Raw genomic sequence first — 18,147 nt, 5'->3', positions numbered from 1 at the left:
TTTCATCCTTTTTCATTCGCTCCTACATGCCGGCATTGCCGGCACACGTATCCGCGCGGAGCCGCGAGTCGGAGTGCGTATAGAGCGGCTCGAATAAGGCTCGAATGGCGGGCGAATGGCGGATGGCTGTACTACAAGAAGCGGTTATTACAGCCGGTTCGATGCCATCGTGACGAGCGCATCAGGAGCCTCCGCGCTTCCTTCGTTCCTTCTCCGATCGTCATCCTGCGATCCACGAGCAAACATCCGCTCCATTCGACCGTTCACTTTACCGCTTCGGTGAGAGATAGGATTTTCACGAGCTCCTTTCGATCGAGCTCTTACGAGCGTGACATGTCGAAACAGAAATAATTGCAGGGGCTGTTATATTAAAAGAATTACATTCTGCAGCTAGGAGAGAACTTTAACTTTTAGACTGAATCATCTTTTAATTTCTTCTTTTAATTCCTCTTCTTCTCATTCTATTGTACATCACGAGATAAACGTTATAATTTTAACTTATTTTATACGGGTGATACTATCTTACGAATGCAATCATTAATATCGCGTAGTATTTCGTATAAGGTTTAGGCTAGATCAGTTTGGTTGCTATTGGATCATTATACGATTGTCCCGCAATGACGAATCAAAAGAGAAATATTATCTCGCGAGAGAAATATTCTAATTTCCCATCGGCTTTTCTCCCAGTAATTCTGGTAGCAGCGACGAGTTTGAAGAGCCGCTCTCCACGCGAACAAAGTAGCCGACGGAGGTACTTTCTGGAGAAGTTGGCGGAGAGTGCGTGCGAAATCGGGGCGAAGGAGGGGGACGCGACGGAGGGTCGGCACCCTCGCGAACCCTGTGCGCTAGCGTGACGACGGCCACTTCACGTTTTCACTCTCGGAAAGTTGCATGCGCGTGCGCTTCGAATTTTCATGTTTGAACGCTACTCATATTTTCAAACATTGCTACTATTCCTGGACATATGGGTAAACAGTCAATCTCGTCATGCCAATTTCTCATGTGTTAGGTAATACGCTAATAATACAGAAAAAAATGGTATAGTTTTAAATGGCTTTTTATGAAATTTTATATTAAATTGAAAAAATTTAAGATTGGATGTAAATAACCTCGCATCATGTTTCTTAAATTATTCGGAAACTTAAAAAATATCTGTAATGTTGTATCAGTTATATATTCTAATTTTTATTGGTTTATAATAATTAAATAGAACACTATGCATATGATACTAAAAATATCTAAATTACGTTAAATATATAAATGTTTTTATTAATGGAAATTTCAGACTTGAATGGAAAAATTGTTGAGTACGAATCATCGTACCGATCATCATTAAATCCGTGCCAAATAAGATTCGCGATGGTGTGCCGCATTGTCTATTGTATTTCTAGGGATTATTGCGGCGCTCAGAATTGTTCGGTGTTCACAAAGTGGCGGTGGACTATGGCAATTGTTAGAAATGTTCCCAACCGTTTCTCGTTTACTACGTTTTCCAGCGACGTACGCCATTTAAAACTACCCACAGCGCGAACAGTTTTTTCGTATATTCTGTAATCCGCCGCTATATAACCATGGACACGAATCTAGGTGAACTGGCTCGTTGTCAGTTTGTTATTCTATAATGTGAGAGGATATCTTCCATTTTGCAAGTACGAAAGTTGTTAAAGTCAAATTGACAAAATTGACGAAATTGACAAAAGAATATTAGTGTTTTTAGAAATCTCGACAAATGCACCTTTTTGGCTGTTGTTAAATAAAATATAAAATTTTTCAGAAGTAAATAGCATTTGTGTGTTTGAATTTTTTGTGTGATAAGATTATTCTGAAAAAGAAATAGAAATAAATTACTATTTTATTTGTATCACACAAATTGCTCTGCCAAGTCAAGAAAGAAATTATATATATTTATCATTTTTTATAATTTGTATGAGTGCATATGGAAAATTACGATTGAATATTATATGTACCTATATATTATATGTACACATATATATATACATAGCAGATATCATTTTATGCCAACAAGATTAATAAAATAATTTAAAACTAAATTTTATATTCTTGGTTTTAATGTAACATATATTTTAATAATTTTGTCTCTCTCTCTCTCTCTCTCTCTCTCTCTCTCTCTTTTGATTTTATTTTATTCAAATTTAATATTAAATTCGTTTTTATTGAAGAGAGTTGCATTCATACACCCACGAACTAGATGTTTTGTCATCACTGCAACGCGCGGCGAGTGCGAGGGTGGGCAAGGCGATTTAATAGAATGTTATATAAAAAAGTGCGTAGATAAGCGAGCGGGGGACGATCCGGTAGTTTAATGAGGATGTACGCGTATTATGGCGGCGTAGGTCGCACATCGCGCTTCTAATCGTGTCGTAGGGTATGTTAGCGGCGTTAATAATGGTAACGGTAGCGCGGATGTAATATGTTGACGACGGCACGAACGCGCGAGAGTAGGCCAAGGATCTTTAGAAAGGCCGATCATTGGTACTGATTTACCGAAGACGTTCGATAGATCTCATTAAAATACAGCGAAAAAAAGTCGAATGTGCTGTATCTCGTATTTACGCGAACTTTGATTTCTGTCTATTCGTGGAAACATAGGAAATGTTCTTCAAGCGCGACGCGCGCGTAAGATTTTATAAAAAATGCTTTAGATTTGTCTTTATTCGTAGAATATGTCACAAAACGAATGTTAATAATAAATTCGTATATCTCGTGCATTTTGTAAATATATATACATATATTGTGGATTATTACATTCTTACCAAGATTTATATTCATGATTTTTCTCTCTCATTAATCTCTCTGATTAAAGTCATTATTAAAATAAGTAGCTTAAATAATACCTTTGCCTTTGCGGGAAATGCCACGTTAATGTAATATGTTGCGTTAAAATTTTTTAATTTAGATGTATGTTATCTACTTATCGCGTAACGAATATGGTATATTGTTCTTGAGTACGGATATACGCATCAGACATGATATACATCGAACGTATGCATGTAGATTGTAACAGGAGTTAGTGTAGCAGGAGACTGCAGTGAAAAATATATGTATGCGAAAAAGGCAACGATCAATAACAGACATCTGATACTAGACTACCAAGCGTCTTTCGTGAAGTCATAGCCGAGAAACGACCGATACTCAACTTTCTTAGAAGAACTTGATAAGATCGATAACCTTTTGACAGCCATGCATCTTTTGCAAGTGACACCAATGAATGAATACGTGCGATCGATGGATGTACGAGTTATAGAAAAAACCAGGTGTAGAAAAAGGAAGTCAAGCGAAAAGCAGAGCGATATAAATTGTAATCGATTGTTTCACGACACAAAAGGACAGAAACACCAAATACACCATCACCTCGGATCCACCATTATTCGGACGTTTATGTTCTTTTGCGCCGTGTTGCATGAAGCTGTCAAAGAGAGAAACATACGTTGGACAAGCCAGCGCGAGATGAAGGGCATTCTACAGGGGCGTGTCGCGCTTTTAACAGACGGCCCTTTGTGATACTGTTATACACTGTCCGAAACATCGCCGTCAGCATATCTGGATCCAATCTAGCTCGTTCGCCAAACACGAGTGACAAACGGCCGGCAAACGCTGTTTATCCCATTCTAATCGCACACATATTTTGAGATTCGCACATATGTTGAAATACAAATTTGAAATACAGATCTCTCGCAAAGCTGCTATTGATCTTCGAGACCGATACACACGTGATAAAATTTTGCGCCTGAATCTAACGTTCTTTCGAATATAATCCCTCGATTTACTGGCTTGGCGCGCGTACACTTTCCAAGCAACGGTATAAGCGCGTGCTTCATTCTCGATTCCAGTTCCCGTTCCATTTCTGCAATGCATCCACCTGCAAGCACTCGCGCATTTTGTTTCGCGATGGTCACGGCACGTTTACGCTTACATACGGTGAATCCGCACGGTCGCGGGTCGTCTCAACGATCAGCGGTGGTTCGGATTACCTCGAATATCTTATACCATGGCGTGTAACTTTTCAAGCAGTCTTGGAGCTGTGGCCGCGCGATATTTTCACCGTGCGTTTAGCACGCGATATTATGCTTTTGCTGTTACGATTCTCGCTTTGCCGAAACACGAATCTTACATTAGGCAAATAAAACAGCTATACGTTTATCGCTAAACGCGCGACGAGGAAATAAGAGCGACTTATCGAGGCGGGGAAATTATTAGCCCGATAATTACATATCGATTTGCCATCGGAACTTAATTCAAGTAATAGCGCACGACATCAACTGTGTTTACAATAATAGAGCGAAACATATGTTCAAGCATGTGCAGAACATTATTGTTATTTATAGTTGATGATAAAGATAAATAAAAGAAAGTAAAAACAGAATAAAATTAAGTCTTAGTTTTCTGGACTTAATAAGGCATAGTTGTTATTTAATGATTGCATAATATAAGAATTTTTTGATATATATATATATATATATATATATATATATATATTTAAAAAAAAGATAAAAAGCGCCTTGTTTAAAACAAGACGATTGGTTTTCTTATCGTTTTAAAATGTGAAATGTCATCGATATTTTTATTGGAAACGACGCTCTAATAGGAATATGTATAAGTTGTTCTTTAGCTATCTAAAATTTAAATTGCATTTATGTGCATTTATCCTCAAGTGATAATTTCCAGCGAAAATGATAATGACAAATAAAGCTAATATACTTAATATATTTATAATAGTAAGGTTCACATTTTTCTTTGATTAATATATTTAATATCGAAGAATAAATAATTTTTTATTACAAATTCTAATCAAATCTTTATTAAAGAAATTTATTATAAATGATCTAAAGAAGCTATTATTAGAATATTTCTATTGTTTTAAAAAGTATTCTTTATAAAAGAGGATTGTTCATTTTCAAAGTTACCAAGCGACTTGTAAAACTTAATTCTATATGGCAATTTAAAATTCATATATTCGGTTCACCTCTTTCGGGTAAAATACCTAAAGGTTAAATACTGTTAATACATTGTGACGTATGACGATGTAATCTGACCGAAATATAAACGTACGTATGTAAGCCGAGCGTCCGATATTAGAAGGCAGACTATTTACTTATAGAGCAGGTCTCATTTCACATAGGAAGGCGGCTTTACGAACTGCCCCATATACCGAGGATATTTTTATCGATGAGTCGTTTACATGCACGGCCGAAGACAGATTTGACTCTTGGACCAACGCGTTGTCTAAGAAAGCATGGCGCTGTAAACAGGCCGTGACGCAGTCTTATTAATAACAGTCTCGAATTTTATCCTTTTTTCATCGATCGAAATTATCTTCTATAAGCTAATCCTCCGATAAAGATCGATTAATACTAGTGGATATTATCGAAAATTAAGAGTTGTGCAATTAATTCCATCGCGTTGCAATTTCGATGAATTGCACTGCGTTATAGTTAACTTAACGTATTTTTTCGCAATTTTATATGTTTGATATATTGTCATTCGGTTATCGTTACGTTCACACCGACATATCAGACACATTACTCCTAGCTCAATGTTGCATCGCGGCATCTGGATTTCAATCCACGCCACGCCTGCCTGTTATTATCAGCTTGTAGATTTTTACAAGTTGCTGATGATAACAGTCGTTTATATAACGTTTGGACACTCAACGACGATCGACCTACATGCGAAGCCACGTTCGTGGGGATTGACAATAACTCATTACGGATCCACTGTTGTTCAACCCGGCGTCAATCCGCCCATCCCCTATCGTCAATTACGGATCGTTACGTGTTGGCTCGACGGTCGATGATCGAGCGCGATTACTGCGATTAGTAAATTGATATACGCGCCAGCACACACACACACTCCCGCGCGCTTTTGTTTAACGGCGTTTCGCTTCGTGGTGCATAGGCGAGTCGTGAACGAGACGCGGACTCAGCGAGTTTCTTTCACGAAGGGGAGAAACTAGAAAGAAAGAGCCGGTCGGGCCTCGGGCGGGAAAAGAAGAAGAAGAAGAATACGACGACGACGACGACGACGACGACGATGAAGAGGGAAAAACAAGTAGTACGAAGCTAAACAGAAACGATCCGCAAGGCCGACGAAGCTCCGCACTCTTCTTCGTACTCTATCCCGTCATACCAGCTCCTTCAAGATGTTCCTTCGCTCGTGTTCGGCTTTTATTCCTCTAATAGATTGCTTTCTCTCCCTTGAACATTCGCGTGTGAAAGTTTACGCAACGCGGAAGCTTGTAAACAAGTTTCGGCACATACGCGTAATTCAAATGATAATTTATTTAGATGAAGAAGGAAATTCTGTTGAATGCACACAGTGATTCGGAGATTTACTTTAGAAATGATGATTAATGCCTCTGATATTGCTACATTGTGTGAAAAATGGAGAGTTATATTCAATAATTTGTTTGCCGTCTGCAAACAAGTTGTTGAATATAACTCTCCATTTTTCACACAATGTAGCAATGATTTGTCTCTTGTACATGATAAAATATCTCAGAACCTTGAACTGTTCTGATGGATAATAGGTTAATGCGAAGAGAATATTCTCGAACGGCAGAATCGATTGACCGGTGAACAGAGGAATAATGCATGAATATATCGGTGGATTCAATTCGTCAGCGCGGTTATTAAGTTCTTTTTTTAGGTGAGATTGTAGGCGGATAGAGGAAATACATGAAACATCAGACTGAGATACGATTGGATATATTCGAGGTCGTGATCGATCTGTCTTGTCCGCGTCCGACGAGTTATTTTTGTCTCCTTTCAATCAAGAAGCGAAATCTTCCACTTGTTCTTGATCATTTAAAAGTCGCTAGTCTCCGCACGTCTAAAATTATCTGCTCCTCATAGCAGTGGACAAACCGGTGCAAAATCTGTTTATGCAAAAATTTAGAAGATGTTTCACATATTTATAAGGAGTAATTCCACGTTTGGCATAATTATTATGTTTATGAGAATTCCGAGTGATGTCACGCACGGGCGATGTAAACCTTAAATTATAAATATCACTGTCGCGATAATCAGATAAATTCTCAAGTGCTACGATCCAATCGAAGCGAAACCCAGTCCCGTTCCTTAAGGATCAAGAACCTCTAAAATGCGTTGTCGGGTGCGTTCATGGGTGCTGAACGCAGCGCCGAGTACTTGCACGACCTCGACTTACCGCTTTCAAGGTAGTTAAGGTACGTGCCTCGCGTGACGTTACTTATCCAAGGTCAGAAGATGGCTTCAGAAATTGACAATCGCGTAATTCTCTTATCCTTTATATTTTGTATTAAACAATTTTTGGAATCGATTGAATCTAAATTCTCTCTTTGACAGGCAGGAAATGTCTGTCACATATTACCAAATAATATTGCTCATATAGGTAACACGCAATATTTTTTTTTTTTTATTTAACTATTAGGTTGGGGTATACAAATGTCAATTTATTTATTATATTTATTATATTTTATTTATCATATACAAATTTGCTCACTAATGCTGTAGTTTATATCTTTTTATTTAAATTATCTTGTTATTTAAAAAAAAAATTCATTTCAATTATGTGTAATAGAAATTTGTCTCATTTTACCGCACGTAACATGTATATAAAACATATTACATTTCTATTTAAGTTAATATTTGATTACACAATTTGATCTGATATCGGAAAGGCCTATGTGATATATTATTATTTATCACATTATTTAAATACTTTTAATATAACACATGAGTAATTTCCACTGATCTTCCTGGCCCTGAAGGAGTTAAAGGTCAACATGCTGACGTTTCCAGTTTGGTCGATACGTGTTGCATCTGCAGGTGTACCTTAACGAGCGACTTCCGATTCGCGACGTTTATAATTCTACCTGCGTGTTTCGTGATTCGTAACGGTGCTCTTTTATCGTCATTGAGAAATTCAAATCGAGAAAGATTAATCGTATTTTTTGCTACAAGAAAAGGTCGTTAGTCACTTTTTTAAGGAAAGTGCTTATAATTGTTTAAAATTCGCAAAAAAATTAAATAAAAGAAAAAATTAAATTTATAAATAATTGTTCAGCATAAAATGATATATTTCACTCTGTAAAACACAAACAGCATGCCAAAAATTGTGTACGATTTATTTTTTTTTACTTACATTTTCCATCTGTCTTCTGTTACAGATTTCCATATACGATAAACGAAATCGAGAAAGACGCATCGTGATTGTTGGATATGCCGAAGATTCAACGAGATATTTTCCCACGGAGATATATTCCGCATTCTTCGTGACTCTAAAGTTTATGTATCGCGCGTGATGCAATCGATAATATCCGGAAAGATCGAAAATATCTTTGCGAAAGAAGAACGCAACGCGTCTTATGAAGACTGATAAGATGATAGAACGGCTCGTCTTACAAATGGTTGACGTGATGTCGCACATACATCATTGAAAATCGAAGATTGCTACGGCTCACTTTACAAATGGTTGATGCGATGTCGCGCGTACATAATTGAAAATCAAAGATCGCTCCTCCGATCGGGGGCGGCGGCGATGTTCAGGAACGAGTATTTAAGCAGGACACGGAATTACGCGAGAGCTGTTAAGAAAAGGATTGTGGTATAGTCTTACCGGCTATTATGACGGATTACTTGGATCCACATTTTGTTCGGGCTCTCTGCCGTGATCCAGAAAGACGAACCCTCCAGGTGAGTAAAACATTTGTTCCCTATTAGTTGAGTTTTTTTTTTTTTTTTTTTTTTTTTTTTATCGAATCGAATGACACCCGTCAATTTTGCGAGCAATTTTATGAGCATAGGTACAGTCTATTCATTCGATATTTGGACGTAGCGTAGAATTATGAGTGTGCAAGTTGTAATGGTCGCACGCGACTATATACACATATACATTCTCTGCAAACGCGTATGTTCACAACTGCGTAAAGGTTAAAGGGCATCGTCGGCATCTTGAGACAATACCATCTAAACTACCAACCTTCTGTTACTTTTTGTTATTACGTAATTGAGATAACATTTTTCGTGTGAATCTTTCGTAGGCCAATAACTATTTCATATTTATTCATTGAAAAAGAGAATACGATAAAATATCAATGGTTAGATATCGAGAGAGCGTTTTATATGAACTAAAAGTACTAAAACGAACATATTTTAATTGTTACGGTTCATTAATGGTAATAAATGTAATTGATATTAGTGTGATGTAGATTTTGCGTTTTTATTTGTCAAAGTACGCTTCTATATTTTATATAAATGAAGGAATATGAAATATTGATTTTCAAATAGTTGACAGATCTCTTTTTGCGATGTTTATCCCGTGAATGGTGATTAAAAGTTTATGAAAAATATTTGACTCGTGTTTGTTTAAAAAATATTCCGCGGTTCAAGTTCTACTTCCCTCGAATTTTAATTAATCAAGTATTTGTCTCTTGAATTATACATATAACCGAGTCGCGGAGTAGAGCATATTGAATCTTCTTTGATTTCTTTTTCCTTTGTTCGATTTTTCATCGTTCTTTTTCTGTTAATTAATCAATTATCGCGTTTGCGTATCGAATATAATGCACGTGTATTTAAGTATTGTATGTGTAGTGAAGTGCAGTTTGATATTGATACACACGACAGTATTGTAATCGAGATTTGTTTTCGTCAAATACTATTTGCTTTTTTGATTGGATTCCTGCTTTGATTGTTACCTGCGTTTGGAATTTTTAATTAATTAGGGCAATAAAGATTTATTATTTATCTATTATTTGTAATATTCGAATCATAACATATTTGTTATTATTTATGGAATTTTATTATTTGAAAGTGACAAATAGAACGATATTTCTTCTGTCTCATGAAAAACACGGAACGTCTCGTGGTATCGGCATCTTTATAAATCAGTAATCCGAAGAGAAACGTATCAACGGTACATGAAGAATGTTTCCGAAGAACGTGCATCGTAGATCGTGTAGACCGATAATAGTCTTAGAAAGTATAACAGCAATATATTCTTTGCACTGCTAGGTCGTGAACATCTCAGATAGTATACGCGTGCGACTAGAGTACAAAGAGAAAGAACACTCTCTTAATTACGAGGTCGGATCCTTGGGAACATCTTCTGATACAAACGCAAACAAACCTTTAGCCACATGTTGCGTTCCTCGGTACGAAATTAATCCATTCTTTTTTATTACAAATTAAAAATATGTATTTTAAAGAGTAGGAATATACATATATATTTCTAATTTGTTCTAAAAGAGCATGATTATAAATTTTTTGGTTGATACACAAAAGTGCCATTTATCTAGCTGAAATACCAGATAACATTTTTCAGTCTTCTATGAGACTCATTTTATCGGAACGGGGAAATCAATGATTTGTCGTGCGCGTTTGTGCAATGCTAATCAATCTAATCATCGTCACGATATGCACGATGCCGGTTAATATACTTTCTTAGCGAGTTTCGACAACACGTTGCGCCATCGTTAATGATCCAAGGAGATTCTTTCGCTAGTGTCGTTCTCCATCGGTGATTTACTTGATATACGTAACCTTTACGCATTTTTCGCAAAAAAAGATATATAGCTGAGTCTTTATCCAAAACAAGCTATTAACTGACAATTGCTAGGCGAGTTTTAAAAAGAATCTTGAAAAAAAAGGCTAAAAGAATATCGTATTTTATAATAAAATGTTTTTTAACATATTAGTTCCAAGAATTTTCGTATTTATTGAAACAGTTCGATACAACGAAGAGCTCTATTATAGTCCCCATTATATTTAATTGTTCAGTTCTTCGTGAATCTCGTGTTCCCCGTTTATGTCAGCGACACGATAAAATAATTGTTATTCAAATAACACGCTTTATCTCTGTATGCTCGCGTAAAGAGCACTTAATGATAATTTATAGTCTCGGAAATGCTTTATGCGAAGAAAAAGCAGCGTATGTAGATAAGATATAGTGCGTGTTAGCTTTATGTGCTAGCGTTTTCTCCAGACAGTGCCGCATAGCACGAAAATTTCGGAGATAGTGGTTTCTGATTGTGACGACGCCGCGGTGTCATGCCTCATAAACTATGCATAACTTTGTAACAGTCGAAAACTTGGTCTACGATGGAGGACGTTTTCGATGACAACAATAATTCAGTTTTATGTCCGTGAGGATTTCCTTCAAAATCTCACGGGACACGGGCTGCGCTGTGGCGCATCGTACGATCCATACGCGAAGATCGTCCGGTGTTCGCTCCACTTTTCGTGCGAAAAAGGAAGAAAAGAATCCGAGATCGCGCGCTGGCAAAGTCGAGCGAGAGTCTGTTCCCTTTTGCGTGCGAAACGTTCTCATCAGACCCAGCGGCATCTTCGAGATACTTAGGCGTACACGTTCGCATATTTATTATCTCGTTTGGACTCCCTTGGGAGTTTATCGCGTTACGATGCGCCACATCTGGCGACACTTACGTCTGTCGCGATACGCGGCGATTCTGTACAGTTGAGGTAATACGAGTAGATCTCAAATTGAAGGTTAAAACGTAAATTGCTAGCGTTTATAATTCAAATTAAGTACGAGTTTGCAGTGTAAAGGCGTTTATTATATGACTTGAATTAATAACTTACTTTAACACATATATTGTTTTCCTTTTTTTTTAGTATCTATTAGTTTAGTAACTGCGATTATATTTTTATTTTTCTCAAAGCGTTTGTAGGTGTGCATAAGTAAGAATATATATATTCACGCGCAGCATAATATTTCGAGATGAACGCGACTGAAGCGTGCAAAAATCAATTGCAAAGTGCTGCAGTGAACGTAAAAATCAGATGTACTGGAAACCACTTATATGTCGCTGCCGCCGCTGTATATGACGCGTGTTTCGAACGTAGTTTCGCATAATTCGTTCGTAATCGCATGGGAAAATGTAATTATTGCGGTGAGGGATATTTTCGGAATTAGTCGAACGAAATTGGTATCGCGCCGCGCGTTTCGAGTCAACAGCGGCGCGGGCGGTTCGGGTCGGTAGGTACTATAGGTAGTAACGTTCTCGCGTGCTATAACGCTGATTGCGGTTGGCGTTCGCAAACAACCCAGACGAAACGGCGCCGACGAGAGTTTGTCCGAGAGTTGGAAACACGCGCACGTCCCGCTGGGATGGATGGATAGGCAAGTTCGATCGGCGATCCCGCCGCGCGCGCGTATCCAACGGAGGTGACTCGAGGGTAATTAGATTCACGATAATTTGGTATACTGATCAAAGTTGCCACGCGTGAACATGAGCGTTATTGCGACTCACAATCAGTCAATATATGTATACATATACAAGGTGCAGCGCGAGTTTGGACCGTTAACTTCGCCGTCTGATACTTGCGAGTTTTAATCTCAAAATGTTAAAACGTATAACAGAGAGGAATTTGGAGAAGTGTTACTGCTCCGGATTATTGTTTATGGCTTTCAATCATTTACTATATATTGTTTACATGATTTATATACTATTTTTCCAAACTAATGCCGTATAAAAAGCATTAAAAATCATCATGTTTAATTTGGGCGCACACGCGTGTATTGATGTGATATTGTTAATTTATACTCTTGACATCAGACGCGGAAGTTAGAAATGCTCCAGAACCAGAACCTTCTGCACAACTTGAAACGGATGGAAATAGCGTACGGTAAATGCATAGTATACGTTTGTTTATTCGCGGGAATTTGTATATCACTTTTATACACCGATTTACCGCCGTTACTGATTTATCCACGATCCACCGGCCGACGATTTCCGCGCGGACGCGTTGCGTGCCCTATATTAAGTACCAATAAATAGCTTGCCCTGCGATCGTAACGAGGCAAATTGGGTTCGTGACGATCACTTTAACTCGCGACTGCAATTTTCTGCTAAAGTTAACGCGACGGTCGCGGTCGTCGTGGAAGACACGCGCGATGATACCGATTAGGAAACATGTGTACAGCAATTCCTTTCATGGGCTTCAATCTCCGAGCGGGATCTTCTCAGACCCAGGCGTCACTCACATTATTTCGTTCCCTCCTCTGTTCCAGGATCTGCAGATCATATACTATGGGCTACTGGGTCTGGAGGCGTTGCGTCCGTGCAGAGACTCCGTTCTCCGCGGACTCTGTAAGATCGTACGTTACGAGAGACACCATGCGAACCATGTCCTATATTAGTAAGTATTACATCCTAGGCATGTCGCGAGAAACACGAGATTGTTGTATGTACGTAAAATGTCAGTTTTACATCAACGATTTTTAGTCAATTTTCGAAAAAACAAAAAATATATGTATAATTAAAAGGATGCTTTTGAACGTTATTGCGCATTAAATATCAATATTAGGTTAATAATTTTCAGTCGATTTTCACAGAAAAAGATAGATATATATTTGTTTTGTTAAAAAGATAGTTATAAGATATATTTTAACGAAAATATATTGTATTTTGAAAAATCACAAAAATTAAAGCATATTTTTGTGAAAGGAAAAGACGCTCTATGTATAATTCAAAATTCTGTTATTGTGGAATTTTACTAGGATAAAATCAGGGAGAGTTGCCAGTTATTGATTTCTTTATTTACCAGCACATTTCTATTTGCGTTTTATTTTAAAATTAGAGCAACTGATATTTTCGGCTTAAAAGGACCGATACTTTTGATCATCATTTGTAGGTCAATCTTTTTATCTTGAAAGTGAACATTGAAATTGTTTGGGTTAATTTAATTTCAGGCTATATTGATAATTTCGTTAAAAGAATTTAGGTTCGAGTGCTCTTGAATAAAGTGTTGTAGAAGAGTCAAGGATGTCAAACGTATGTATTTGTGATTGACAACGAAAGTCGCGAATCTGTTATTACACGTGTGTATTTGAGAATTTTATTTCCAAAAAATTAAATAAACAATTACATAAAACTTGAGTAACTTTAAATTTTTAGTCGGCTTTATTCTTTATTATTGAAAGCGAGAGATGAAATACGTTAAGTGGGCCGTGCATGTCTAAACATCCATAGATGCGTGATTGAATATTTGAGATTTTTGAATCAAACATTATAAGATATTTATAATTATAATTTAGAGCGTTCTTAAGAAAACTTTACGAAAAGGAGAATTCACGAAAATTCTGAGATGTCAATTCAAGATTCATGAAATAACTTATGAACGAAGCTACATATGTTGCATATGCAATTGTATATGTATCATGCAAAACGTAATAACTGTAGACTGTGGCTGCGATATTCACTGTCAGTATTGAAAATCTATAGTTTATGTCACGTCACGTGCACTATAGATTTTCAGTAGTGGTAGTGAACATCGGAACATAAGCTTTATTTATTTATTTACATGTGCGAAACGTGATACGCATTGTAGTACATACCTTCAGATGTAACTTTAAATCTCGCGAAGAAATCTTCTTTATCGACAACCTGATGATGCCGCGAAATCCTCTTATCGAGTCGCGATATATTCTCGTGTATCATGAGAGAAACTTGCAAAGTTACAACTACAGATGTCGCTGTAGGTTGCATTACCCCCCGAAAAATAGGTGGGTGAATGATAGGCGTCGAGTGATGGCAAATGATGGCGAATGGAAATAGAATAATCAAATATCCATCGTTCATTTAGACGTGCTATTACGCAATCTTGTTTCCTGTCAAACAAGAAAAATAGGATATGCAGAAACATAATAGAGATGTATGTAGAATTACATCAATTTCGAGAATAGGATTGATCGATCTTTGAAAACACCTGCACTAAACACTTTTTATTTAAAAACGAGAACAAATAGAATGTTATAATTTTCAGCACCGGCGAGTTGGCTACAAGTTGGTACATACTTCTCTCCGGCTCCGTGTTCATCGATGGATCCATGTTCCTCCCCCGTTCAAGGTAAGATTATACAAATTTAATATCACGGAACGATATTTTCTTATTTTTGTCTCGTGAGACAAAAATCAGTTTTTCTACGTGGAACGATTTTATCTCTCGTTCCCATTTTTTTTTTCTACAGTCAAATTCGCGACGTGAAAAACGTGAGAAAGCACGACGATGAACTTTCTCTTGACGGATGCTCGTTTAATTGACTTTTTAACTATTCGTCGCTATTCTGGTCTCACAGTTACGCGCGAGAGCCAAAATAGGGAGAAAAGGTCACGTATATTTCTAGACGTTCAACTGACATTTCCGTAAAACGAAGACATTCATAATCCGATATAGCTAGGTCGCATAATCATGAGAGAATGATTGTTACGGAAGATTTGTTTTCTACAGAAACGCGTGCTGTGGATATTCGTATGGTGCACGAAATAGTAGCGTGCTTTATTGCGGCCAGATCTCCGTATGTGTGGCATCTTTCCAACGTTGCCATATCTTTTTTTTTTTTGCTTTTTAATATCGTACCGAATACGTTTTACGCGAGGAATAGAAATCGATCGTGAGTCGCCACACACATTGTGGCTTCGTGTATAATACCGGGTGTATTTGACAACTGTGCCAACATCATGTGTGTGTTCTTCAGGAAATTTTTAATAAAATTTTTGAAAAAGAGAGATTGTCCTTTGCTTTTATCAAAAAATATTCGACACTTGTTTCACGTTTGAAAAATTGTTTCAATTTTTTCAAATAAAAAATGATTTTAAATTAAAAGATTGGTAAAGCGGTGAAACTTATAAAAATTAATCGGAATATAAGTCATCGGACAAGTTATTAAATTTCATGTGTATATTTGCTCGATTTGATGAAAGAAACTTATAAAATTATAATCTATATTTTAATTAGAAGGTTTTATATCGTTTAGCTACGATAATGTAACGATTAAATAAAAATTAGATTCAAATTACCACGCACATTATAGAAAACTACAAGTCCGCTTTTCGAAACTTTGTACGTAATGAAACGTCTCATTATTTCACTGTTCTCCTATTTCTCCCACGTTAAACTCGACGAGCAAAGTTATAATGAGCGTATAAAGCTTATATCGTCGCGTTTAGGGACGTACGTCATAATGCAACTCAGCAGCTAATGGATTAATGGTCGTGTAATTCATGCAGCGACGTTATTTCGAGACACAGCGTACGTCGCATGCGGAGCGCTTGTAAATTGGCTACTCCGTCAGGGTTATGGTCACAATTTTCTTTTTCATAGTCAGTATATCCCTTCAACCGCGGGAATTCTCATTAATCGTGCATTCCTAAGGTATACGAAATGAGCGAATAAAATCGAAACATCTTTTTTGAATTTTTGATATCGTTTATTTATTCGGGAGGGCAACAGTTTCTCATTTATGCATGTAATGAATAATTTTTCACTCTTGCACGAGCGACAAACATTATTCAATTTTTACATACATATATTTACGAAATAAAAAATGCTCAATCCGTGTAAAATAGAAGGCAATGTCTTGTCTATAATTACTGTAATTACTGGCGATTCAAATATCAAACGTACACCTTACATTAATTTCTCAAAAAATGTCCCAAGTGTTTTGTAAAAGCAATTTATACAAAATTCAAATTTTGACCGTGATAAATAAGGACTAATAAAAGGTTAATGAAGAAAAGCTGGAACTTCCGTGTTTAGCGTATGGCGGGCTATGATATAACTAAATCGATGTTTTATTTTGTTCCTTCCGTTTAAAGAGACTGTTTAAGCGGAAGGCACACGCTCGTGCACGATGGGCGCTCTTCATTACTGACGCGCGATGCCGCTCGCGGAAAAAAAGGGGAATGTGGAGCGCTTATTATCCGCGGTCATCACACGCTCGGTTGCCGCTTGGTGGAACGGGACGTTCTTTCGCGTTGCATGCATCTGATGTGCATAGACGAGCAGACGACGGCGACTGGCGACAGAGACGAGGCCAGACGCGGCCGACCGCGCGCGCGAGTACTATCATAAGAGAAGCGTACAGTGCCCAATTCCAACAAATTAATCTCTGTACGACCGTTTTAATATGTCGTTTCCTCGTTCCTCCGTTCCCTCCCGCTTCCCTGGATCCTCCCGATGATAGAGCAGACGCGACGTCGCTCTAGCGTGTCCGCAAGATCGCGACATACCTACTTCCGAGGGGAGGAAATTCTGGGCGACGTTCTGTCAGTTCTGTGTATGTACGCGCATATATGCATGTGCATTTCCACCTTGGTTAGAGGAAAGAGAGAGAAAGAGAGATACGTTTCACGGTGCAAACCTGCAAACTGCAAACGGGGGCCGCACTCTGGCGTCCCATGGGTTTTGCCTCGACGTTCCCCTTCTCCGTCCTCGATCCGCATGTAAAAATCTGTCGGCGAGAGAGAGAACGTGGGGCGTGGTTACGTGGGAGAACCTTCTCCTCTCGTTCCCTTTAGGATTTCCCCTTACGTTCTTCACTTCCTCTGCCTATCTATCTCTCTTTCGCATTTTAACTCCGCTCTTTCCCATCGTCTCCGTCTCTCACCCTTTCTCCGTCGCTCTTTTATTCTCCATCTCCTTTCCATTACCGGTGTCACCATTTCTCGCTTCTCTACGATGATGAAATGACACTTCTCTCGTTGTTGTTTCTTAATCTCATGTTTTTTTCTTCCTGTCTGCGTGTTCATTCATTTTGCCTTATTGTATTCGCGTTTATTTTTTATTTATTTATCTCGTAATCGTGCAATGCATTAAGAAACTATATATTCTAATAGGATATATATATACAGATAATAAACTTTATTATTCCTTTTCCAATTTTTAATTTATTACTTTCGTGAAAAATATTTTCGCGCTGTTCTGTCGTTTTTTTAAGCTGCACTTAATTACATTTTTACAACTTGTGTTTTTTCTGTCTTTTCTGCCTCCATCCCTTCTTTATGGTGTTCACGTTATTTAATAGTACTTAATTCCCATTGTGTCTTTTCTTTCTCTCTCGTCTTTCTTTCTTTCCTGCTCCGTAGCCTCTCATTTCGCTGGTCTTCTCTCTGTCGTTCGTGCCGAAAATTTACGAACTCGCCCGAGAGGTACTTCGGTATAAATGGCAGAGAAGAGATCGGCCAGGTTGAAGAGGATGAAAGGGGGAATGACGAGGACATCCTACTTAAAGCGAGTAGTTTGGTGCAACAGAGACGGAATTAGAGAGCGAAGTAAATTGAGAGAGAAAAAGCGAGAGAGAAAGAAGGATAAAGAGCATCGATAGAGTGAGAAAGGTTGGATGCAG

General features: G+C 37.7%; 1 protein-coding gene across 2 annotated transcripts in view; it reads left to right on the top strand.

Moving 5' to 3' along the window:
* LOC139810734 (rap guanine nucleotide exchange factor 2) overlaps positions 1-18,147 on the top strand; it is a 114,801-nt gene that overhangs the window by 16,931 nt on the left and 79,723 nt on the right. For both annotated transcript variants that reach the window (XM_071774540.1, XM_071774541.1), the window contains exons 2-4: positions 8,168-8,693; positions 13,033-13,160; positions 14,787-14,870. In XM_071774540.1, coding sequence (XP_071630641.1) covers positions 8,625-8,693; positions 13,033-13,160; positions 14,787-14,870 — 281 coding nt within the window. In that variant the 5' untranslated portion in view covers positions 8,168-8,624. The remainder of the gene's footprint in view (positions 1-8,167; positions 8,694-13,032; positions 13,161-14,786; positions 14,871-18,147) is intronic.

The sequence above is a fragment of the Temnothorax longispinosus genome, chromosome 3, assembly GCF_030848805.1.
Source record: "Temnothorax longispinosus isolate EJ_2023e chromosome 3, Tlon_JGU_v1, whole genome shotgun sequence".
NCBI classification, from domain to species: Eukaryota; Metazoa; Arthropoda; class Insecta; order Hymenoptera; family Formicidae; genus Temnothorax; species Temnothorax longispinosus.
This window is presented reverse-complemented; position numbering and strand designations above follow the sequence as displayed.